General features: G+C 45.3%; 1 protein-coding gene across 1 annotated transcript; it reads right to left on the reverse strand.

Annotated features, from left to right (window-relative positions):
- Positions 1-14,403: 14,403 nt before the first annotated feature.
- Positions 14,404-17,694, reverse strand: Gata1 (GATA binding protein 1). Its single transcript, XM_035450296.1, has 5 exons — positions 17,478-17,694; positions 16,638-17,015; positions 16,389-16,534; positions 15,278-15,403; positions 14,404-14,775 (listed from the first exon to the last, which is right to left on the reverse strand). The coding sequence occupies exons 1-5, from the start codon at positions 17,692-17,694 to the stop codon at positions 14,404-14,406; spliced, it is 1,239 nt and encodes a 412-aa protein (XP_035306187.1).
- Positions 17,695-18,186: the final 492 nt, after the last annotated feature.

Here is an 18,186-nt window from a genome sequence, read left to right on the forward strand (position 1 = left end):
ACTTCTGTAATATAGTTCGCATTGTTAAGGCTGCGTTGCAGAGGGACTTAGACATATGATTTTGGACAAGTCACAGCTCTGCCCTCAGTTTCCTTATCTGGAAAACTGTGATGCTGGTACCAAGACCAGAATGGACTTGGGAAGGATGTTTTCCTGGATGGCAGCTCAATCTACCTGCCCCCTCCACTGAGTAATCAAAGTAATAGCATGTGGTGGACTGGAGAGGGAAAATTGTCACTGTGACTCTTTGGGACTTCCACTCTGTGTCTAAGTTTCAGTCCCACTAGAGGACAATTTGTCCTCCTGATCGCCCACTCTCTTCCCTTCCCATTTCCTGCTGGGCTGTATGCTGAAGCTAGAAAGAAACCTTCTGGGGTTCTACATCACTGACTAGCAAATAGATTAACAGTCCCCAAATCCAGTAGCCAGAGCTTCTGACCCCCTTGCAAATGCCAGTTTTAGTCCCCCGAATTGCCTTAAGGGCTATGGGTCTAAATCTGCATACACTAAAGAAAATACATAATGATACATAATAAAGAACATTCTGGGGTGTGATACCTACAGAGCAATATATTAAACAGTGAAGTCTCATTTCCTGTACAACAGGAGTCAGTAAAATTTTAAAAAGGGCCAGATAGCAAATAAAGGCTTTGCAGACACATGTAATCTTTTTGTTTGTTTGTTTGAGACAGGGTTTCTCTGTTTAACAACCCTGGCTGTCCTGGAACTTGTTCTGTAGACCAGGCTGGCCTCGAACTCACAGAGTTCCACCTGCCTCTACCTCCCAAGTGCTGGGATTAATGGTATGTGCCACCATGCCCAGCATATTTTATTTATTTTGTCTGTGTGTTTGCCAGTGCCTAAGGAGGCCAGAGAGGGGCACTGGATCCTCCAAGAGCTGAACTTCCAAGTGTTTGAGCCATTTGATGTGGGTGCTAGGATTCAAGCATGGAGCCATCTCTCTAGCTCAACAACCATGAGGAACTGTATTAAAAGATTGTAGCATTAGGAAAGTTGAGAACCACTGACTTAAAACCATAAAAATCAGCTCAAAGTATGGCTTTTAATGATCTCTGCTGCAGAGTTCTTGGTTTCCTTCATCTGGCTGATTTCTTTTACAGAATGAAGGCAAATGTGCTGGATAGTTTTATGTCAACTTGACACAAGCTAAAGTCATCTGAGAGGAGGGAACTTCAATTAAGAAATTGCCTTCATCAAGCTGGGCATGGTAGCACATGCCTTCAATCCCAGCACTTGGGAGGCAGAGGCAGGGGGATCTTTGTGAATTCAAGGCCAGCCTGGTCTATAGAGCAAATTCAAGGCCTGTCAGGATGGCTACAAAGAAAAACCTTGTTTCCAAAAAAAAAAAAACCAAAACCAAAACCATGGGTCTGGAGAGATGGCTCAGCGCCTAAAAGCACTGACTGCTCTTCCAGACCACCAAGGTTCAATTCCAAGTACCCACATGGCAGCTCACAACTATCTGTAACCCCAGTTCCAAGAGGCCCAATGCCCTTGCACAGACAAAACAGAACACCAGCGCACATTAAAAATAAATATTTTTTTAAAAAAATATTTTTAAAAACCAGAACCAATAAAAAGACTAGGCACAAACCCTCATACTAAGGCAGGGCGAGGTAACCAGTAGGAGGAAAAGGGTCCCAAGGGCAGGCAAAACAGTCAGAGATACCCCCATTCCTCCTGTTAGGAGTCCCACAAGAACACCAAGCTACACAACTGTCATGTATACGTAAAGGACCTAGCACAGTTCCATGCAGGCTGCCTGATCATTGCTTCAGTCTCTGTGAGCCCTGCTTAGTTGATTCTTTGGGCCAGGTTCTCCTGGTGTCCTTGAAGCCTCTGGTTCCTACAACCCTTCATTCCTACTCTTCTGTGGGGTTCCCTGAGTTCTGCCTAATGTTCAGTTTTTGGTCTCTGCATCTGCTCCCATCAGTTGCTGGATGAAGCTTCTCTGAGGACTGTTGGGCTACACACAGATCTGTTCTTCTGGCTAGCTGTAAGGTATTTTCTTAATTAGTGATTAATGTGAAGGGCTCTGCCTATTGTGGGTGGTGCCATCCCTGGGCTGGTGGTCCGGGGTTCTATAAGAAAGCAGGTTGAAGCCCGGCAGTTGGTGGTGCACACCTTTAGTCCCAGTGCTTGGGAGGCAGAGGCAGGTGGATCTCTGTGAGTTTGAGGCAAGCCTGGTCTACAGAGCGAGTTCCAGGACAGGCTCCAAAGCCATACAGAGAAACCGTGTCTCAAAAAACCAAAAAAAAAAAAAAAAAAAAAAAAAAAAAAAAAAAAGAAGAAGGTTGAGTAAGCCATGAGGAGCAAGCCAGTAAGCAGCACTCCTCCATGGCCTCTGTATCTGCTCCTGCCTCCAGGTTCCTGTTTGAGCTCCTATCTTCATTGCTTTTGATGATGAACTGTTATATAGAACTGTGAGTGAAATAAACCTTTTCCTTCCCAAATTACTTTTGGTTATGGTGTTTCATCACAGCAATAGTAACCATAACTTAGACAGAAATTGGTACCAGGAGTGATATATTGTTGTGAGACTTGACCATGTTGTTTTGGGGAGGATTGTAGAAGGACTTTGGAACTTGGGGCAAGAAAGTCATTGTGTGTTCAGTGCTTGTTGAGCTGTTCTGTAGGAGCTTGGAAGGTAAGAATGTTTTTTTAAGGGAAATGCAGAAGATGGAAGCCTGGCTTGTGAAGTTTCAGAGGGAAGTTTTTTGTTGTTGTTGCTGTTAGTTTTTTTTTTTTTTTTTTTTGAGACATGGTTTCTTTGTGTAGCCCTGACTGTTCAGAGGAAAGTGTAGAGACTTTTTTGGGGCCATTTGTTATTTTGATTAAGATTCTGTGATTCTGGTTAGTTGCGGCTGAAGAACCAGCTGTGATTAACAAGAGACCAGAACCACTAAAGTGAAACCTTTGCTTGCTTTGCTGGGATACTCAAGGCTGGTCAGCTGGAGGTGAGAAATTAGAGGTGTGGGAAGTGTTTCTTCAGAGTCAGCACACGCAGGCTGTGTTCCAGAGGCGGTCAAGGTTGTACCTTGCGCTTACAGCTGAACTTGGTAGTGTAAGAGTCACCCAGGTGGTGCTGGTTTTGAAGGCATGAAGGGGTCAGCTGAGGCTTGGCACTGTGAGAGGTCAGGAAAAGCCACTGGTGAAAGTGAGGCCTCAGTGGCAGTTGAAGGCCCAGGACTCAAGGGGGCATGCAAAGAAGTTGAGGCTTGGCACCATGAGGAGAGCTGTGAAGAGGCTATTGGTGAAAGTGCAGCTCAGTTGCAGCAAGGGACCCCAGCATTTGGAGATGCCAATACCATGGGAGGACCACCAAGAATAGTAGCAGTGGTTGAGTGGAGCCAGTGGGAGCCTCAAAGATGACCTGCTTGAGCTACAGATGACAGAGCCAGAAAAGTACTCCACGCTCCTTGGAGGAACACAGAAGATTGTGAGTGAATTCCAGACATTGAACATTGAGTTATTTAAACTTTTGGAGTTTGGTTTTACTTTGATTTAATTGTGACCATGCCCTGGTTCTTCCCCCTTGAATTAAAGTATTTAACTTGTTTTTGATTTTACAGGATTCCCACAATTGAGAGACTTTGAATTTTAAAAGGCTTTGGATTTTAAGAGATATTGGCTATTTTAAAGAGACTGAATTTTTAATGTGTTTGAATATGTAAAGATTGGTGGTGTTAAAAAAACATATATATCTTGGTTTTTCAAGACAGGGTTTTTCTGTGTAACAGCCCTGGCTGTCTGGAACTTGCTTTTAGACCAGGATGACCTCAAACTCACGGAGATCTGCCTGCCTCTACTTCCCAAGTGCTGGAATTAAAGGCATGCACCACCATGCTCTGCTAGTTATTTCTATTTTTAATGTGAGATCTTGAGGATGAATGAGAAAGAAAAGGTTGTGGCTTAATGGTGATGTGTTTGTGTGTCAAGTTGACAAGGGGTCAATTGTGCTGGACAATTTAGAGTATTCTGAGAGAATGGAACCTCAATTGAAAAAATGCCTCCATAAGATCAGGTTGTAGGCAAGCAAGCCTGTAGAGCATTTTCTTAGTTATTGATGTGGGAGGGCTCAGCCCATTGTGAATGATGCCATCCCTGAGATAGTGGTCCTGGGTTCTATAAGAAAGTAGGCAGAGCTAAGCCAGTAAGCAGTACCCCTCCATGGCTTCTACATCAGCTCCTGCCTCCAGGTTCCTGTCCTATGTGAGTTCCTGTTCTCACTGCTTTTGATGATGAACTGTCACATGGAACTGTGAATGAAATAAACCCTTTTATCTCCAAGTGGCTTTTGGTCATGGTGTTTCATCACAGCAATGGTAACCATAACTAAGATAACAAGGGTCCCATTTCTCCTTGATGACAGATATTCATTTTGTGAGGATAGGGATTTATGGACAGGGTCACATCAATTCTGCTATTATTTTATTTATGTATTTTGGTTTTTTGAGACAGGGTCTCTCTGTGTAGGCCTTGCTATCCTGGAACTCACTCTGTAGACCAGGCTGGCCTCAAACACACTGAGATCCACCTGCCTCTCTCTGCCTCTACAGTGCTAGATTTAAAGGCGTGTGCCACCACTGCCTGGCTAATTATGCTATTCTTTATTGAGCCAAACAAATGTTACTGGGAAGTACAAGGACAGGGACTCTACTTGTACTATTGCTATTCTACTGAATCAAACAGGCTTCTATGCATAACAAGACCATGGTTTCTAGAGAGTTCTAGACTATGGGTTCCTATGAAAGTTCAGGATGAGAATTCTTTGTGTGTGTGTGTGTGTGTGTGTGTGTGTGTGTGGTGTTTGTGTGTGCACATGGAGGCCTGAGGTCAACTTTGAGCATCTTCTTCACTCTCCACTTTACTTTTTTCAAACTCCTGCCTTATTTGTGTGGTGTATGCACATGTATGTGTAAGTGCGTGCACGTGTGCACATGTGTGAAGGCCAAAGGAGGTTGTCAGTGTTATATGTTACTTTCTGGCTACCTTATTCCTTTCAGACAGGAGTTCTCCCTGAATCTGGAACTCATTCATATTTTTTAGCTAGGCTAGCAACCAGCCAGCCCCAGTGATCATTCTTCCCCCAGCATCAGGTTATAGGCATTCATGAAATTGGACCCAGCTTGTCATATAAGTGCTTGTATCCAAACCCAGGCCCTTACAGTTGTGCTGCAAGTACTCTTAACCATGAAGCTGTCTCTCCAGCCCCATCCATCTTATTTTTTGAAACAGTGTTGCTTTTATTGGGGGCAGGGTAAGACAGGATCTTTCTGTGTAGCCCTGGCTGTCCTGGAACTCTCTGTACACCAGGCTGGTCTCGAACTCAGAGATCAGCCCACCTCTGTCTCTCTTGACAGCTGGGATTAAAGGCATGGGCCACCACTGAATGTGCCATCAACACCCAGTGAGATAGTCTCATTTGAGCTTTCTGACTTAGCTATATTGACTGGCCAGCAGGCCCCAGGAATACTGTTTTTGCCTCCCTGGTGCTAACATTACAGGGACATGCTGCACTTAGCTTCTTAAAATATTCATTTTGTTTCTGGATGTGTGTACATTTGTGTATGCACAGGTGGGCCATACCATGTTTGTGTAGGTCAGAGGGCAATTTGTGGGAGTTGGAAAGAGAGATTCTACCATGTGAGTCTCAGGGACTCAAAATCATCAATGATTTGTGGCTGGTGCCTGTACCTGCCAGGCTTTCTCCATAGTCCCTGGCTTTAAAAAAATAATCACAAACATGGGTTGAGGGGATCCAACTCAAATTTTCATGCTTTCCATACAAGTACTTTATTGTCCGAGCCATGTGTCTAGCCCCAGGATGAGGTTTCTTCAGCATTCCAACAGGTTCCTAGAATGAACTCGGGTGGTCAATTTCCAGGTCATCTAAGTGCTTTCTGTATCAGCGCGCCATGCTTGTGTTCACAGAGGCATTAGGACTGGTATACATTGAGGGATGGGGTGGGAGATGTAGCTCAGTTGGGAGAGTGCTTGCCTAGCATGCATGAAGTCCTACCTTTATACATCTGTAATTCCAGCACTTGGGAGAGGGAGGCAGAAAGTTCAGAAGTTCAAAGTCATCCTTGGCTACATAGTAAGATCAAGGCTAGCCTATGCTTTAAAAAAAGGGGGGGTGGTTCATTCGTGGTTTCAGATTGAGGGATTGCCATTCATTGAGCTAAATATTATGTTATGCTAGTTGTTAAGAGAAATTCAGGGGCTTAACAAGTGTTTAGTTGTTTCTCATATAAATCAGAATGTGTAACATGAATAAATGACCCAGAGACTGATATTTGGGTTCAATCTTCAAGCTGAATATCAGAAAAGCAAAGCAGTTGGCCACTAGCTTCTTACCTCTACCTCAGGCTGAATGGCCTGATCCTGTCTCCATGAGCTCTCACCAAGCCTCAGACTGTAACCTCTCCTCAGTGTGGCTGGAGAATGAATGCCTCATACTGACTACTGGCTCCTGTCTTTTATATCCCTCTAGTGCTGGGATTAACGGTGTGAGTTATAATTCTCTTTTAGTCTCATTCACTCTTGTGTAGATCTGGGTGGCCTTGGACTTGCAGAGATCCATCTATCTCTTAATCCTGAGTCCTAGGATTAAAGGTGTGTACCACCACCTCCTAGCTTCTGACGCTGGGATGAAAGGTGTGTGATCCTAAATGCTGAGGTCATCATTGTGTGAGCTATTTCTCTTTAGGACTGGATAAATTTTGTGTAGTCAATGTGGCCTTGAACTAACAGAGATCCATCTACTTCTTAATCCTGAGTCCTGGGGTTAAAGGTGGGTGCCTGGCTTCTATGGCTTGTGGCTGACTTTGCTTTCTGAATCCTCAGGCAAGCTTTGATAAATCATAAATAACATATCACTACAAGAATGCTTATTGCTGGTCATTCCTGAACCCAGAGAAATTTCATTTTATGACCTATTTTCCTCTGTATACTTGGAATTGTCAGTATTTAGTTGGTAGATGGGGAAACACAGCAGAGGCTTGCATGGGAAGCTATAGTAGCCCAGACCTAGAAGTGGTAGATGAAAGTTTTTCATGTAATTAAGAATAAATCTTGTACAATAATTCTATTGGGCTTAAGATCATAGAGACTTGCCTTTGTTTTCTTTGATGCAGTGCTGGGCATGAGATCCAGAGGCTCATTCATGCTGGAGAAGTGTGTTGCTACTGAACTACACCCTCAACCCTGACACAGAAGCTCTTTTACTGCAAAGGTAAGAATTTCTCTATGGGTTCAAGTTAGTGTTTCTTGCCTGGAGTCAGGAGAATGATGACATCAGGGGTAAGGCATTGGAGACCTTGTCAAGGGAGCTGGCAGGATGTGAAGCCCTGACTTTCTGTATAGATTTAAGATTATTCCTTTTAAAGCCAGAGGAGTGGCTTTCTGCAGTTAGTCAGGCCAGAGGATTGCGGCTTAACAGGCCAGGTGTCACGTATGACGACGATATTAACCCAGAGGGTTATAGTTCAATGCCCTTTGATAGATAGATGTTCCTCATGTCTCCTCCTTTGGAGAGTAAAATTTGCATATGTTCCTGTTAATACCTATTCCCATTTTGTTTATGCCTCTTCTCGTATAAGGGAAACTGCTAAAAAAAAAAAAAAAACATACTGTTGCTCACTGACCTGCAACATTTGCCCTCATGGGCCATCCACAGTGCCTCAAGACACACCGTGTTCTTACTTTAAATCGTCTGCTTATAAAAACCTTTGTGCCCAACATAAACTAGTTCACAACATAGGCATTCCTTGCATCCCACAGGGACAGGCTAGTGTAAAAATATCCCATAGGTGTGCCAAACAGTAATTAGAAAAACATCCAGGTGTTTCTGTACAGCATTGGCACTAAGTTCCTGAACATAATATGGATCATGAAATACTGTATGTGTTACGACGTTAAAGGTTCTAATACAGTTTCCAGACATGTTTATGGCAATTCAGATTGGGAGTTATATAACTTTTTCCGCTGGCATGTCTATGTATTTGTTTGTATGTGTGCATTACTGTGTGTAGAGGTGAATGTGTATGTGTGTAAAGCCCAGGACACAACCTCAGGTCTTGTTTTCAGGCACAGTACACTTTTAATATCTTTGATACAGAGTCTCTCCCTGGCTTGAAACTTCCCAGATAGGCTAAGTGGGGCTCTTAGGAAGCCCCGGGGGTTTGCCTGTCCCCAATCTCCATCAGTGCTGGGATTATAAGTATGCGCTTCCACAATGACTTGTTTTACCTGGTTCTGGGGATCAAATTGAGGTCCTGCTGTTTGCAAGGCAACATTTTAGCAATTGAGGGTTTTTGTTTTTGTTTTTGTTGGCGTGAAATCTTACCATGTTGTCCAGGCTAGCCTTAAATTCTTGGCCTCAAGGGATCTTTTTGCCTCAGCCTCCTGAGTATCTAGGGCATATACTAGGGATTTAACTTATCATAAAATTTACCTGCTTTATACTAGAAGAAAGAAAGGGTGGGGAGAAGAGTAGAGACATTTTGTAATTACTTGGTAGAGCATTTTGCAGAGCACATGTGAAAACCCAGGTTGCATCCCTGGCAATATAAACAATAACAACATAAACCATCAACCAAATGGTTTGAATTTCAAGTGTGTACCATCATTCCCAGATTGGAATATGGATTATTTAACAAGAACAAGGCAGGTTCTCCTGCAGTTTAGGCAGTTTCATATTGATTCACTCCTTAGGTTCCTGTTGAATTTAACGGCAAAGGGTTTCTGCATAATCTCAGGGTGGAGGTGCCTGCTGGGAATCATAGTCCTGTGCAGAGTTTGGACTGTGGTTACTTCCAAGACCTAGGTTCACGTTTCCTCCATTGGTTCAAGACTGTGGGCCTGCAGGGCACTGGTAGTGCATACCTTCAATCTCAGCACTCAGGAGGCAGAGGTTGGAGGATCTCTGTGAGTTTGAGGCCAGCCTGGTCTACAAGAGCTAGTTTCAGGACAGGCTCCAAAGCTGCACAGAGAAACCCTGTCTTGAAAAAAAAAAGTGAGGTCTGGACCTGGTAAGTCTCTTGCCCAATCACCCTGAGTTTAAGGAATGGGCTCTGAATGGAATGACTGCGCCCAGCTCTGCAAATAAGATTTCCCTTGGAACCTCACACATGAGAGCTATGGAGGCACAGAAACTAAACACACTGTGGGTACCTAATTCTTCACCACAGAGCCAACTTGCTATCGATTAGTGCCACTGAGTACAGCCAGGTATGGCAACTCACACCTGTAATCCCAGAACTCAGAAAGCTGAAGCAGTAGTATTGTCATGAGTTCAAAGCCAGCTGGGGCTACATAGTGGATGCAAATCCAGCCTTGAAGTATGTAGAGATCATATCTCAAAACAAAACAAAACATCACAGTACTTTATATTCCTTTCAGAGAGTGTCCAGAATGGCTGATGCCTTATATAAAAGTCATTTATATGCCTGGCCCCAAAAGAAGCTCAGCTCTCACACCTTGCAGATACCCCTTATCTGAATAACAACTCTACTTAGGAACTGATCTTGCATAGGTTCCTGGCCTTATCTTGGTACAGGTTCACTCCCTCATAGGAACAACTACCCTAAGTGATTCAGGAAGCGCCGACCAGCTCTGCAATTCTATAGACCTAGACCCCTTGTTTATTTGCGCGGTGCGTGTTTGCGTGCGTGCCTGCGTGCCTGCGTGCGTGTGCGTGTGCGTGTGCGCATGTGTGTAGGTCAGGACAACTTGCAGGAGTCAGTTTTCTCCTTCCATTATGTGGGTTCCCTAAATTGTACTCAATCATTGAGGACCTGGAGAGATGGCTCAGCAGTTAAGAGCACTGACTGCTCTTCCAGAGGACCTGGGTTCAATTCCTAGCAACCACATGGAGGCTCACAACTGTCTCCAGTTCCAGGGGACCCGGCACCCATGGCAAAACACCAATGCACATAAAATAAAAATAAAAAGATAGGGGGCTGGAGAGATGGCTCAGTGGTTAAGAGCACTGCTTGTTCTTCCAAAGGTCCTTAGTTTAATTCCCAGCAACCATGTGGTGGCTTACAACCATCTGTAATGAGATCTGGTGCACTCCTCTGGCCTACAGGCATCATGCAGACAGAACATTGTACACATAATAGATAAATAAATCTTAAAAAAAAAATAAAAAGATAAAAAAATGAACTCAATCATCACACTTTGTTGGCACTAAGCACCCCCACCTGTTGAGCCATCTTGCTAGCCCAGGCTTAAATATGATTCTCCTATTTTGTACTACATATTTGTTTGAAGTGACATTGTCATCATTGATATTAAAATCAAGATATAGTTTATACATTTCAAGTATTCAGCCAAGATTTCTTTTGTATGTGTATGGAGGTCAAAGGACACCCTCTAGTATCATTCCTCAGTCACCTTCTACCTTTTACTTAAAATTGGCATCTTACTAGCCTGGAACTTCACACAGTAGGCTAGGCTAGCTGACCAGTGAGCACGTTTTTCCCCTCCATCTCACCAATGTTGTGATTACATATGTAGGCTACAATACCTGTTTTTTACATGGCTTCTGAGGATTTGAACTCGGGTCCTTACATTTGCAAGGCAGATGATTTACTGACTATGCCATATTTCCTGTTCCAAGATTTAATTCTTTATGTAAAAATAAATAGCTTGTTAGCAATGGTGGTGAGTTCCTTTACTCCCAGCACTCGGGAGGCAGAGGCAGGTGGATCTCTGTGAGTTCGAGGCCAGCCTGGTCTCCAGAGCGAGTACCAGGATAGGCTCCAAAGCTACACAGAGAAACCCTGTCTCCAAAAACAAAACAAAACAAAACAACAACAAAAAGAACTGGCACGTAGCCGGGCATTGGTGGCGCACACCTTTAATCCCAGCACTTGGGAGGCAGAGGCAGGCGGATCTCTGTGAGTTCGAGACCAGCCTGGTCTACAGAGAGAGTGCCAGGACAGTGAGGACTGTTACACAGAGAAGCCCTGTCTTGAAAAACCAAAACAATAAATAAACAAATAATAAAATTTGCTTTCAGATAGGTTCCAAAGCTACACAGAGAAACCTTGTCTCGAAAAACCAAAAAAAAAAAATTGCTTTCATTTTTGATAAATGATAAGATTATATGTATACTGAAGTATTAAGTTTTAAATTAAATATCTTTGTTTTTATCAGTAAATTATTTCTGTTTAATTTAAATTCTTTATTGATTCTTTGAGAGTTTCACATCATGTGCCCTAGTTCTGCTCACCTCCAGGTCCCCCATATCCTCCACTCACCCCTGCAGCACCCTAACCAAAGAAAACAGAGCACAGTAAACAAGCAAGCAAACAAAATCAAGAACAAAACAAAACAACAACAAGAAAACCCTCTTTGCTTCTCCTTCTTTCCCGCCTCTCCAACACCTTTTTATTCGTCCTGGTGGCACTGGGGACCTCAGTGTGTCACATAGTGTACCCTTTTGTCTATCAGCTTTACTAACAAATGTCCATTCAGTGAGTTCAAGGTCTCTGGTTTCTGGTACACCATTATCACTGGATCCTCACTGGAACTCCTCTGGGATATCCTGTATACCTATTTTGTTCGGATTTTGAGAAGGGATTCATGTATCCCAGATGACACTGAATTTAATATACTCCTGCCTCTCTACCTTAGAAGGTAAAAGACCAGACAACCTTTGACCAGACTGCCTGTCCTAGCTTTGTCCTAAGCTGTGTGGCCTTGCATGAGTCACTTTACTTGTTTGAGGATGTTCCCTACTTAAAGCATTTAGAAGGTAACATACTTTTAATTTCCTTAAAAATATTTTTTAGGTCAAGTGTTGGTGGTGCACACCTTTAATCCCAGCACTCGGGAGGCAGAGGCATGTGGATTGCTATGAGTTGAGGCCAGTCTGGTCTATAGAGTGAGTTTCCGGACAGCCAGAGCTGTTACACAGAGAAACCTTGTCTTGAAAAAGCAAAAAAAAAATATTTTTAAAGACTTATATATTTTTACCATATGTGTATGAGTGTTTTGACTACACATATGTATGTACACTGTATGCCTGGTCCCCTTAGAAACCAGAAGAGGGTACCAGATGACATAGAACTGGACTTACAGTTGCTTGTGGGCCATCATTCGGGTGCTGGGAACCAAGCCTTGATCTTCTGCAAGAGCAGCAAGTTGCTTTTAACTGCTGAGCCGTCTCTCTATAACCATCCTCCCACTTTATGCTTATTAAATTGAAAGACATATTTGCTTTGGGGTACAGTTCACCCAGTTTAATAGGAGTGTGAAGAGGCACCAGGCAGTATGGCACCCCCCCCACACACACACCTATAAGGTATAAAATTCACAGGCCATTTTTAAATTTTAATTTTATGTGTATGGATGTTCTGTTTGCATGTATGTCTGTGCACCACTTGCATGCCTGGTGGTGCCCTGGGAGGCCAGAAGAGGGTGTGTGATCCCTTGGAACTCAAGTTATCAGAGATTGTGAGAAACCACTTGAGCGCTGGGTCTCCAAAAGGGTCCTCCCGGAAGAGTGATGCACTGAACTAACTGTTGAGTTCTCTCTCCAGCCTCCAGAGGTTGTTTTTCTGTTGTTTTGAACCCTTGACTTGCCTGCCCCCAGCCTTCCAAACCCTGGGATGACAGATCTGAGCCTTTACAAAGAGCTTTATTTTAAGATAAGGTCTCAAACTGTATCCTAGGCAGGCCTCCGACTAGTGGCAATCCACCTACCTCATCCTTCCCAGTGCTGGTCTTACAGGCTTGAGCTACCATATCTTATTTCAGAAGCTGTTTTGTCTCAGTCCCTTCATTCTTTCCATTTCCTACAGGGTGGCAGACTGAGCTAAGGACTGGGTACCTCCCAGGGAGGCCCAGGGAACACATTTGAGCTTCCCATCTAATCCACTCTTCCCCACTTTTCTTTCCTAAAGACTGTTTCAAATGTCCTACACAAGCTCATATATTTAAACATTTGGTCCTTAGCTGGTGATACTATTCTGGGAGGTTGTGGGGCCTGACTGGTTGGGGTGACCTTTATGGGTTATAACACTTCTCTGCTTCTAGTCGCTACTTTTCTGTTCTGGCTGTCATGTGAAGAATCTTGCCATAGTTCCCACCCCCAAGATTGCTCCCGTGCTTTTTCTACCATGATGTATTAGAATCCACTTGAAAACATGAGCCCAAATAAATCCTCTCCATGTAAGTTAGTACTATCAAGTATTTTGTAATAGCCACAAGAAAAGTAACTGTTGTGCTTCATACATAGTTCTTCCTCAGTGTTTCAAAGGTGCTTAATCATCAGATTCTGTGCCCAGTTTATGTGATGTCACACTGTCAGGATCTCCTGAAGTCCAATGTAGCCACACAACTACAACCTCACCTGTCTCATCGCCATCACTGTACATATGTTCCTTGGGGGGGGGAGTTGAAGACAGGGTTTCTCTGTGGCTTTGGAGGCTGTCCTGGCACTCGCTCTGTAGACCAGGTTGGTCTTGAGCTCACAGAGATCCTCCTGCCTCTGCCTCCCAAGTGGTGGGATTACAGGCATGCGCCACCACCGCCCGGCTTGTACACACATTTCTACATGCTGTAACCCTGCAGCTTGGTGACATCCTTGCCATCTCAACACCACCTCACCCACAATTAGCCACTCAGACACCATCTTACAATGACACTTGGACGCACCTGGATGCTCTCCACAAAACTTCATATGCACAGTTACATTTATGTATCATGATTTTCCGTTGTGAAATACCGTACCTGCCACCTCATCTAGGCTCATGTATTCATACATTTCAGTTAAATGCTGTCATCAAAGAACCACAGACACCACTCCATACCCCCGCCTGACACTGACATTTATTTAGCCAAACACAGACTCGTGGCTCCAGTTTCAGGTCTTTGGTGGTTTTATTTTACAAAATCTTTGAAGGCACAGGCAAGGAGATGTCTGGGGCCCATAGGTTTGGGCTGTGAAGAATTATGGCTCCAAGAGGAGGGAGAAATGACTATGGTGGCAGATGCCTGTAATCCCAGCACTCAGGAACTGAGGCAGGAGGATCTCACATTTGAGGCTATCCTGGATTAAATAGGGAATTCAAAGCCACCTAGGCTACAGAGCGAGACCCTGCCTCAAAAAAAAAAAAACAAAAAACAAAACAAAACAAAATAAAACAAAAAAAAAGTCAGGCATGGCAATACATGCCTATAATCCCAGTACTTGGGAGAGCGAGGCAGGAGAATCAGGAATTTGGGTTCACCCTTAGCTACATAGTTGATGGTCAGCCTGGGTACAGAAGATCCTGTCTCAAAAAAAAAAAAAAAAAAAAAAAAAAAAAAAAAGGAGGGAGACACCTCTGCCAAAAGGCCAAGGCCGTTTTGTGAACCTTCAAGACTTCAAGAACTGAGGGGAGCCACCACAGTGGTGCTGGTGGTAGGAGGCACAGGACCTGTGGGGAAGGAAGCTGTAGGCGATCCCAGCAGAGGTCCAGAGAAAGGCATAAGATGGCTGACGGGTCCTGATAGCACCACAGGTCCCAGGCCCTGGTAGAGATGGGCAGTACCTGCGGTGCTCAGTGTCAAGCCTGAGGCCACCTCCCCACAATTCCCACTGCTACTGCCACCAGCTACAACCATGAAGCCACTAGCTGGTCCTTCAGCTGCTCCTGCTCCTCCCAGACTTGACCCCCGCTTCTTTTTCCCTTTCCCAGAGGCCTTGCGGTTCCTAGTCTGAATCCCATCCTTGCGCATGGTCAGTGGTCGGTTCACCTGGAGAAAGGAAGATCACAGGGTTGCCAGCTCCAGCCCTTTGTGTCTATGTATCTGGGCTAGGGACAGCCTCTCAACCCCAGTTGTTGAAGAATAGGGAATTAATTCAGTGATGAGGGTGATAGACCCAGGGCTGCCTGGCATAGAGAAACCTGCTGTTGTGAGTCCCTGAACTCCAAATATCCTCCTAGACCAGCAAGAGGCACCCAAGACTCAGAGCATGGGAGTGAAAGGTAGTGGAGGTGGCAAGAAGAGAAGGGGGGAGAGAGAGGAAGGGTGGAAAGGAGGCATGAGATGGAAAGAGTAGATGAGAGTGAGGAGAACCGAATAGAGCAAAATTACAAGAAGAGAGAGATGAGAGAAGGAAAGGCATCGGAAGGAAGAAGACTCTGGGTGGGAGAGAAAGCTCAAGGTAGATCAGGCCTGAGTGAAGAGTGGAGAGTATGAGGCAAGGACACCACCACAAAGGAAGGACAGCTAGTACCATGAAGGAGAGTGTCACCTGGTGTAGCTTGTAGTAGAGGCCACAGGCATTGCACACCGGATCTCCACTGGCATTTCTCCGCCAGAGTGTCGTGGTGGTCGTTTGGCAGTTAGTGCACTGAGTTCCTGCCCTTTTGCTGACAATCTGAGGGACAAAAGCATGTGACATCAGTGGTCTGGGGTGGAGATCAGGGACAGGAGCTTACAGGCCCGGAGAGATGGGCTGAAGGGGTAAAAGTCACATTGAAGGCAAGGGTTCCTATCTGGGATAAGGAGTTATTTAATTTATCATCATTATCTATTATTTTGTTTCTTTTTGAGTCAAAGTTTCTTTGTGTAGCCTTGGCTAGTCTGAAACTAGCTCTGTAGACCAGGCTGACCTTGAACTCACAGAGCTCTGCTTGCTTTTGCCTCCACCATTGTCCAGCAAGGACTTTATTTTATAGGCCTTCCATCTTTGGTTTTCAGCTTTGGCCACAGCTCTGAATCTCTTGGAGGAAGCCAGGCGTGGTAATTCACACCTACAATCTTGGCACTTTGGAGACACACAGGCAGACTAACAAATTAAAACCCAGTCTGGTATATGTAGTTCCACGCCAGCCTAGGGCTACATAGCAAGGCCCATTTTCAAGCAAAAACAAAACAAAATAGAATTTCTTGGGAAGCTACATATATTCTGGGAGCTGGGGGGGGTGTAACTCTACAGAGGAGGGTCTACCTAGCATGCATGAGGCCTTGGACTCCATCCCCAACACAAAAACCAAAATCCTGTTGCCCAGTTCAGTGAGTCATGATCTGGAAGAAGTGATCCAAGGAGATTACAATGTGAACTGTAAGTAAAAAGCCCACTGTTAAGGATAAGGTGAAGCTTTTCACTCAAATGTGAGAACAGGGTATCTGTTTGAAGCCTCAAAGGGTAGGTAAAGGTTGGTAGGTAAAAGTTCAGAGCAAGGTCCCTGCATACGAAAGGGATGGATGTACCCCATGGGGACAGGGTGAGGATGAGGGCAAGTATACTATGTATTGGAGACATGAGTTGGGCAGGGGTTCCTGTAGGATGGGAGAGTATGGACTCTTGTCGTGGGCTGGAATTCGTCTCCTGCACAGGTCAGGCTAGTTCCTGGTCTTACCAGTCGTTTCTTGGGCCGGATGAGAGGCCGGTTCTGGCCATTCATCTTGTGATACAGGCCACAGGCATTGCACAGGTAGTGACCTGTTCTGTCCCTTCGCCACAGTGGAGTAGCCGTTGCTCCACAGTTCACACACTCTCTGGCCTCTGATAGGTGAACAGAGAGAAAAGTTACACATTAACTTAGCTTAACTTGGCCTTGAGCTTCCTAGCCCAACTTAACCTCCCTGTCCCTTTTTGAGAGCCTCACCACAAGGGGCCAGAGGGAGGCTTCCGTGAAACTTGGGGGAAGAATAGGCTGCTGAGTTGAGAGGGCTCCCAGTGGGAGAAAAGAAAGGACCAGGAAAATCAGGTGCCCCATAACCACTGCTGTTGACAGGCAGCGATGCAGGCAGTGCAGTCCCCAGGGTCAGGAGGTCTGGACTCAGCCGCTCTGTCTTCAAGGTTTCCAAGAAGGTGGTGCTGCTCTTCCCATCCGGGTCTTCCAGGGTCTGGGGTGGGGCATCCTCGTGGCTGGAGCACACAGTTGAAGCAGGGTAGAGCCCCGTCTTGCTGTAGGCCCAGCTAGCATAAGATGAGCCCCCTGGGATTCCTTCCATACAGTTGAGAAGCGGGTACACCTGAAAGACTGTTGGAGGGGTACAGGCGGGTTGGGGGGAGCAATAAACCTAAGGCAATCCTGCTTTTAGAGTGCTATGGTGTCCATCAGTTCCAACATGGCAGCTAGGTTTCCAGTCTTCTCATAACGGTTTCTTGATGCTGGATGACTCCTGGGTTTTAAGTCCCTCTGGTCACTATAGAAATGACAATACCCTCCCATCCCTTTCTGTCTGGGATTCAGATGACTGCTGCTGGGATTGGGAGGCTGCAGGTCATCTGACACCTAAGTGAACTAGTACACATTTCCAGTGTGTCACTCCAGTATAGCAGACGGGAGTACTGGTGTCTCTGGGGGAAGGGGTCAATACATCTCTACACAGAGCTTCTAACTATTTCCAAGATGACCTCCTAGTGGAATTGTGAACTAGCTAATCTCTATGGCAACCCTAATAGCCCCTAGCCAGTGCCAAGGCAGCTACCCAGTAGTTACCTGGAGAGTGTCTGTAGGACTCAGTGTCCCTGTAGTAGGCCAGTGCAGTGGCTGCACCTGTGCCTGTGCTTGGGGAAGTGGAGGAAGCTGCTACATCCAAACCCTCAGGCCCAGAGAAGAATGGCCCCGGATCTGGTGGCGAGGACACGAGGGAAGAATCCACAAACTGCGGTAGGGGTTCTGAGGACCCCAGGGCCCCTAGGCCAGGGAAATCCATGGGGATAATGGGGTTTAACCTGTGAGGACAGGAAGGGTTGTCAGACATGGAAATCCTTCTCTTTCTTCCCTTTTTCATCTCCAAGTCATCACCTGGGACTCTTTAATTTCTCCTTTCCGTCTCTCAAATTTGTTCCTTCCTCTTCTCTCTCCTCCTTCCTCACGCTGTCGTCTCTCCTGTCTCTCCTTCCACCCTCACTTCCTATTTGTTGTCCTTTCAGCTCTTCCCCATTCTCTTATTGCCTCACTTCTCTTCCTTCCCTCCACCCTCAACTACTCAGCTTCCTGCTCCTTATTCCCTCTCCTTCCCCTTGTCCTATCCCTCCTCCCATCTCTCTCAAGTCCGAGTCTTCTTTCTTCCCTCTTTGTTCTCCCCCTTTCCTGTTTCCACTCTCTTCTCTCCCCTCCTCTTGCCATTCTCTCCCCTCCGTTTCTTTCTTCCTGTCCCCTCCCTTTCATGTGCCATGTTTCTCTCCCTCTTTCCATGTCTCCA

The sequence above is a fragment of the Cricetulus griseus genome, chromosome X (assembly GCF_003668045.3).
Source record: "Cricetulus griseus strain 17A/GY chromosome X, alternate assembly CriGri-PICRH-1.0, whole genome shotgun sequence".
Lineage (NCBI taxonomy): Eukaryota > Metazoa > Chordata > Mammalia > Rodentia > Cricetidae > Cricetulus > Cricetulus griseus.

Coding starts and splice junctions, on each gene's coding strand:
- Gata1 (XM_035450296.1), bottom strand. CDS start 17,694: ATGGATTTCCCTGGCCTAGGGGCCCTGGGGTCCTCAGAACCCCTACCG. Junction 15,404..16,388: donor TCCGGCCCAAGAAACGACTG/GTAAGACCAGGA, acceptor TTTGTCCCTCAG/ATTGTCAGCAAAAGGGCAGG. Junction 14,776..15,277: donor TCTACTACAAGCTACACCAG/GTGACACTCTCC, acceptor TCCTTTCTCCAG/GTGAACCGACCACTGACCAT.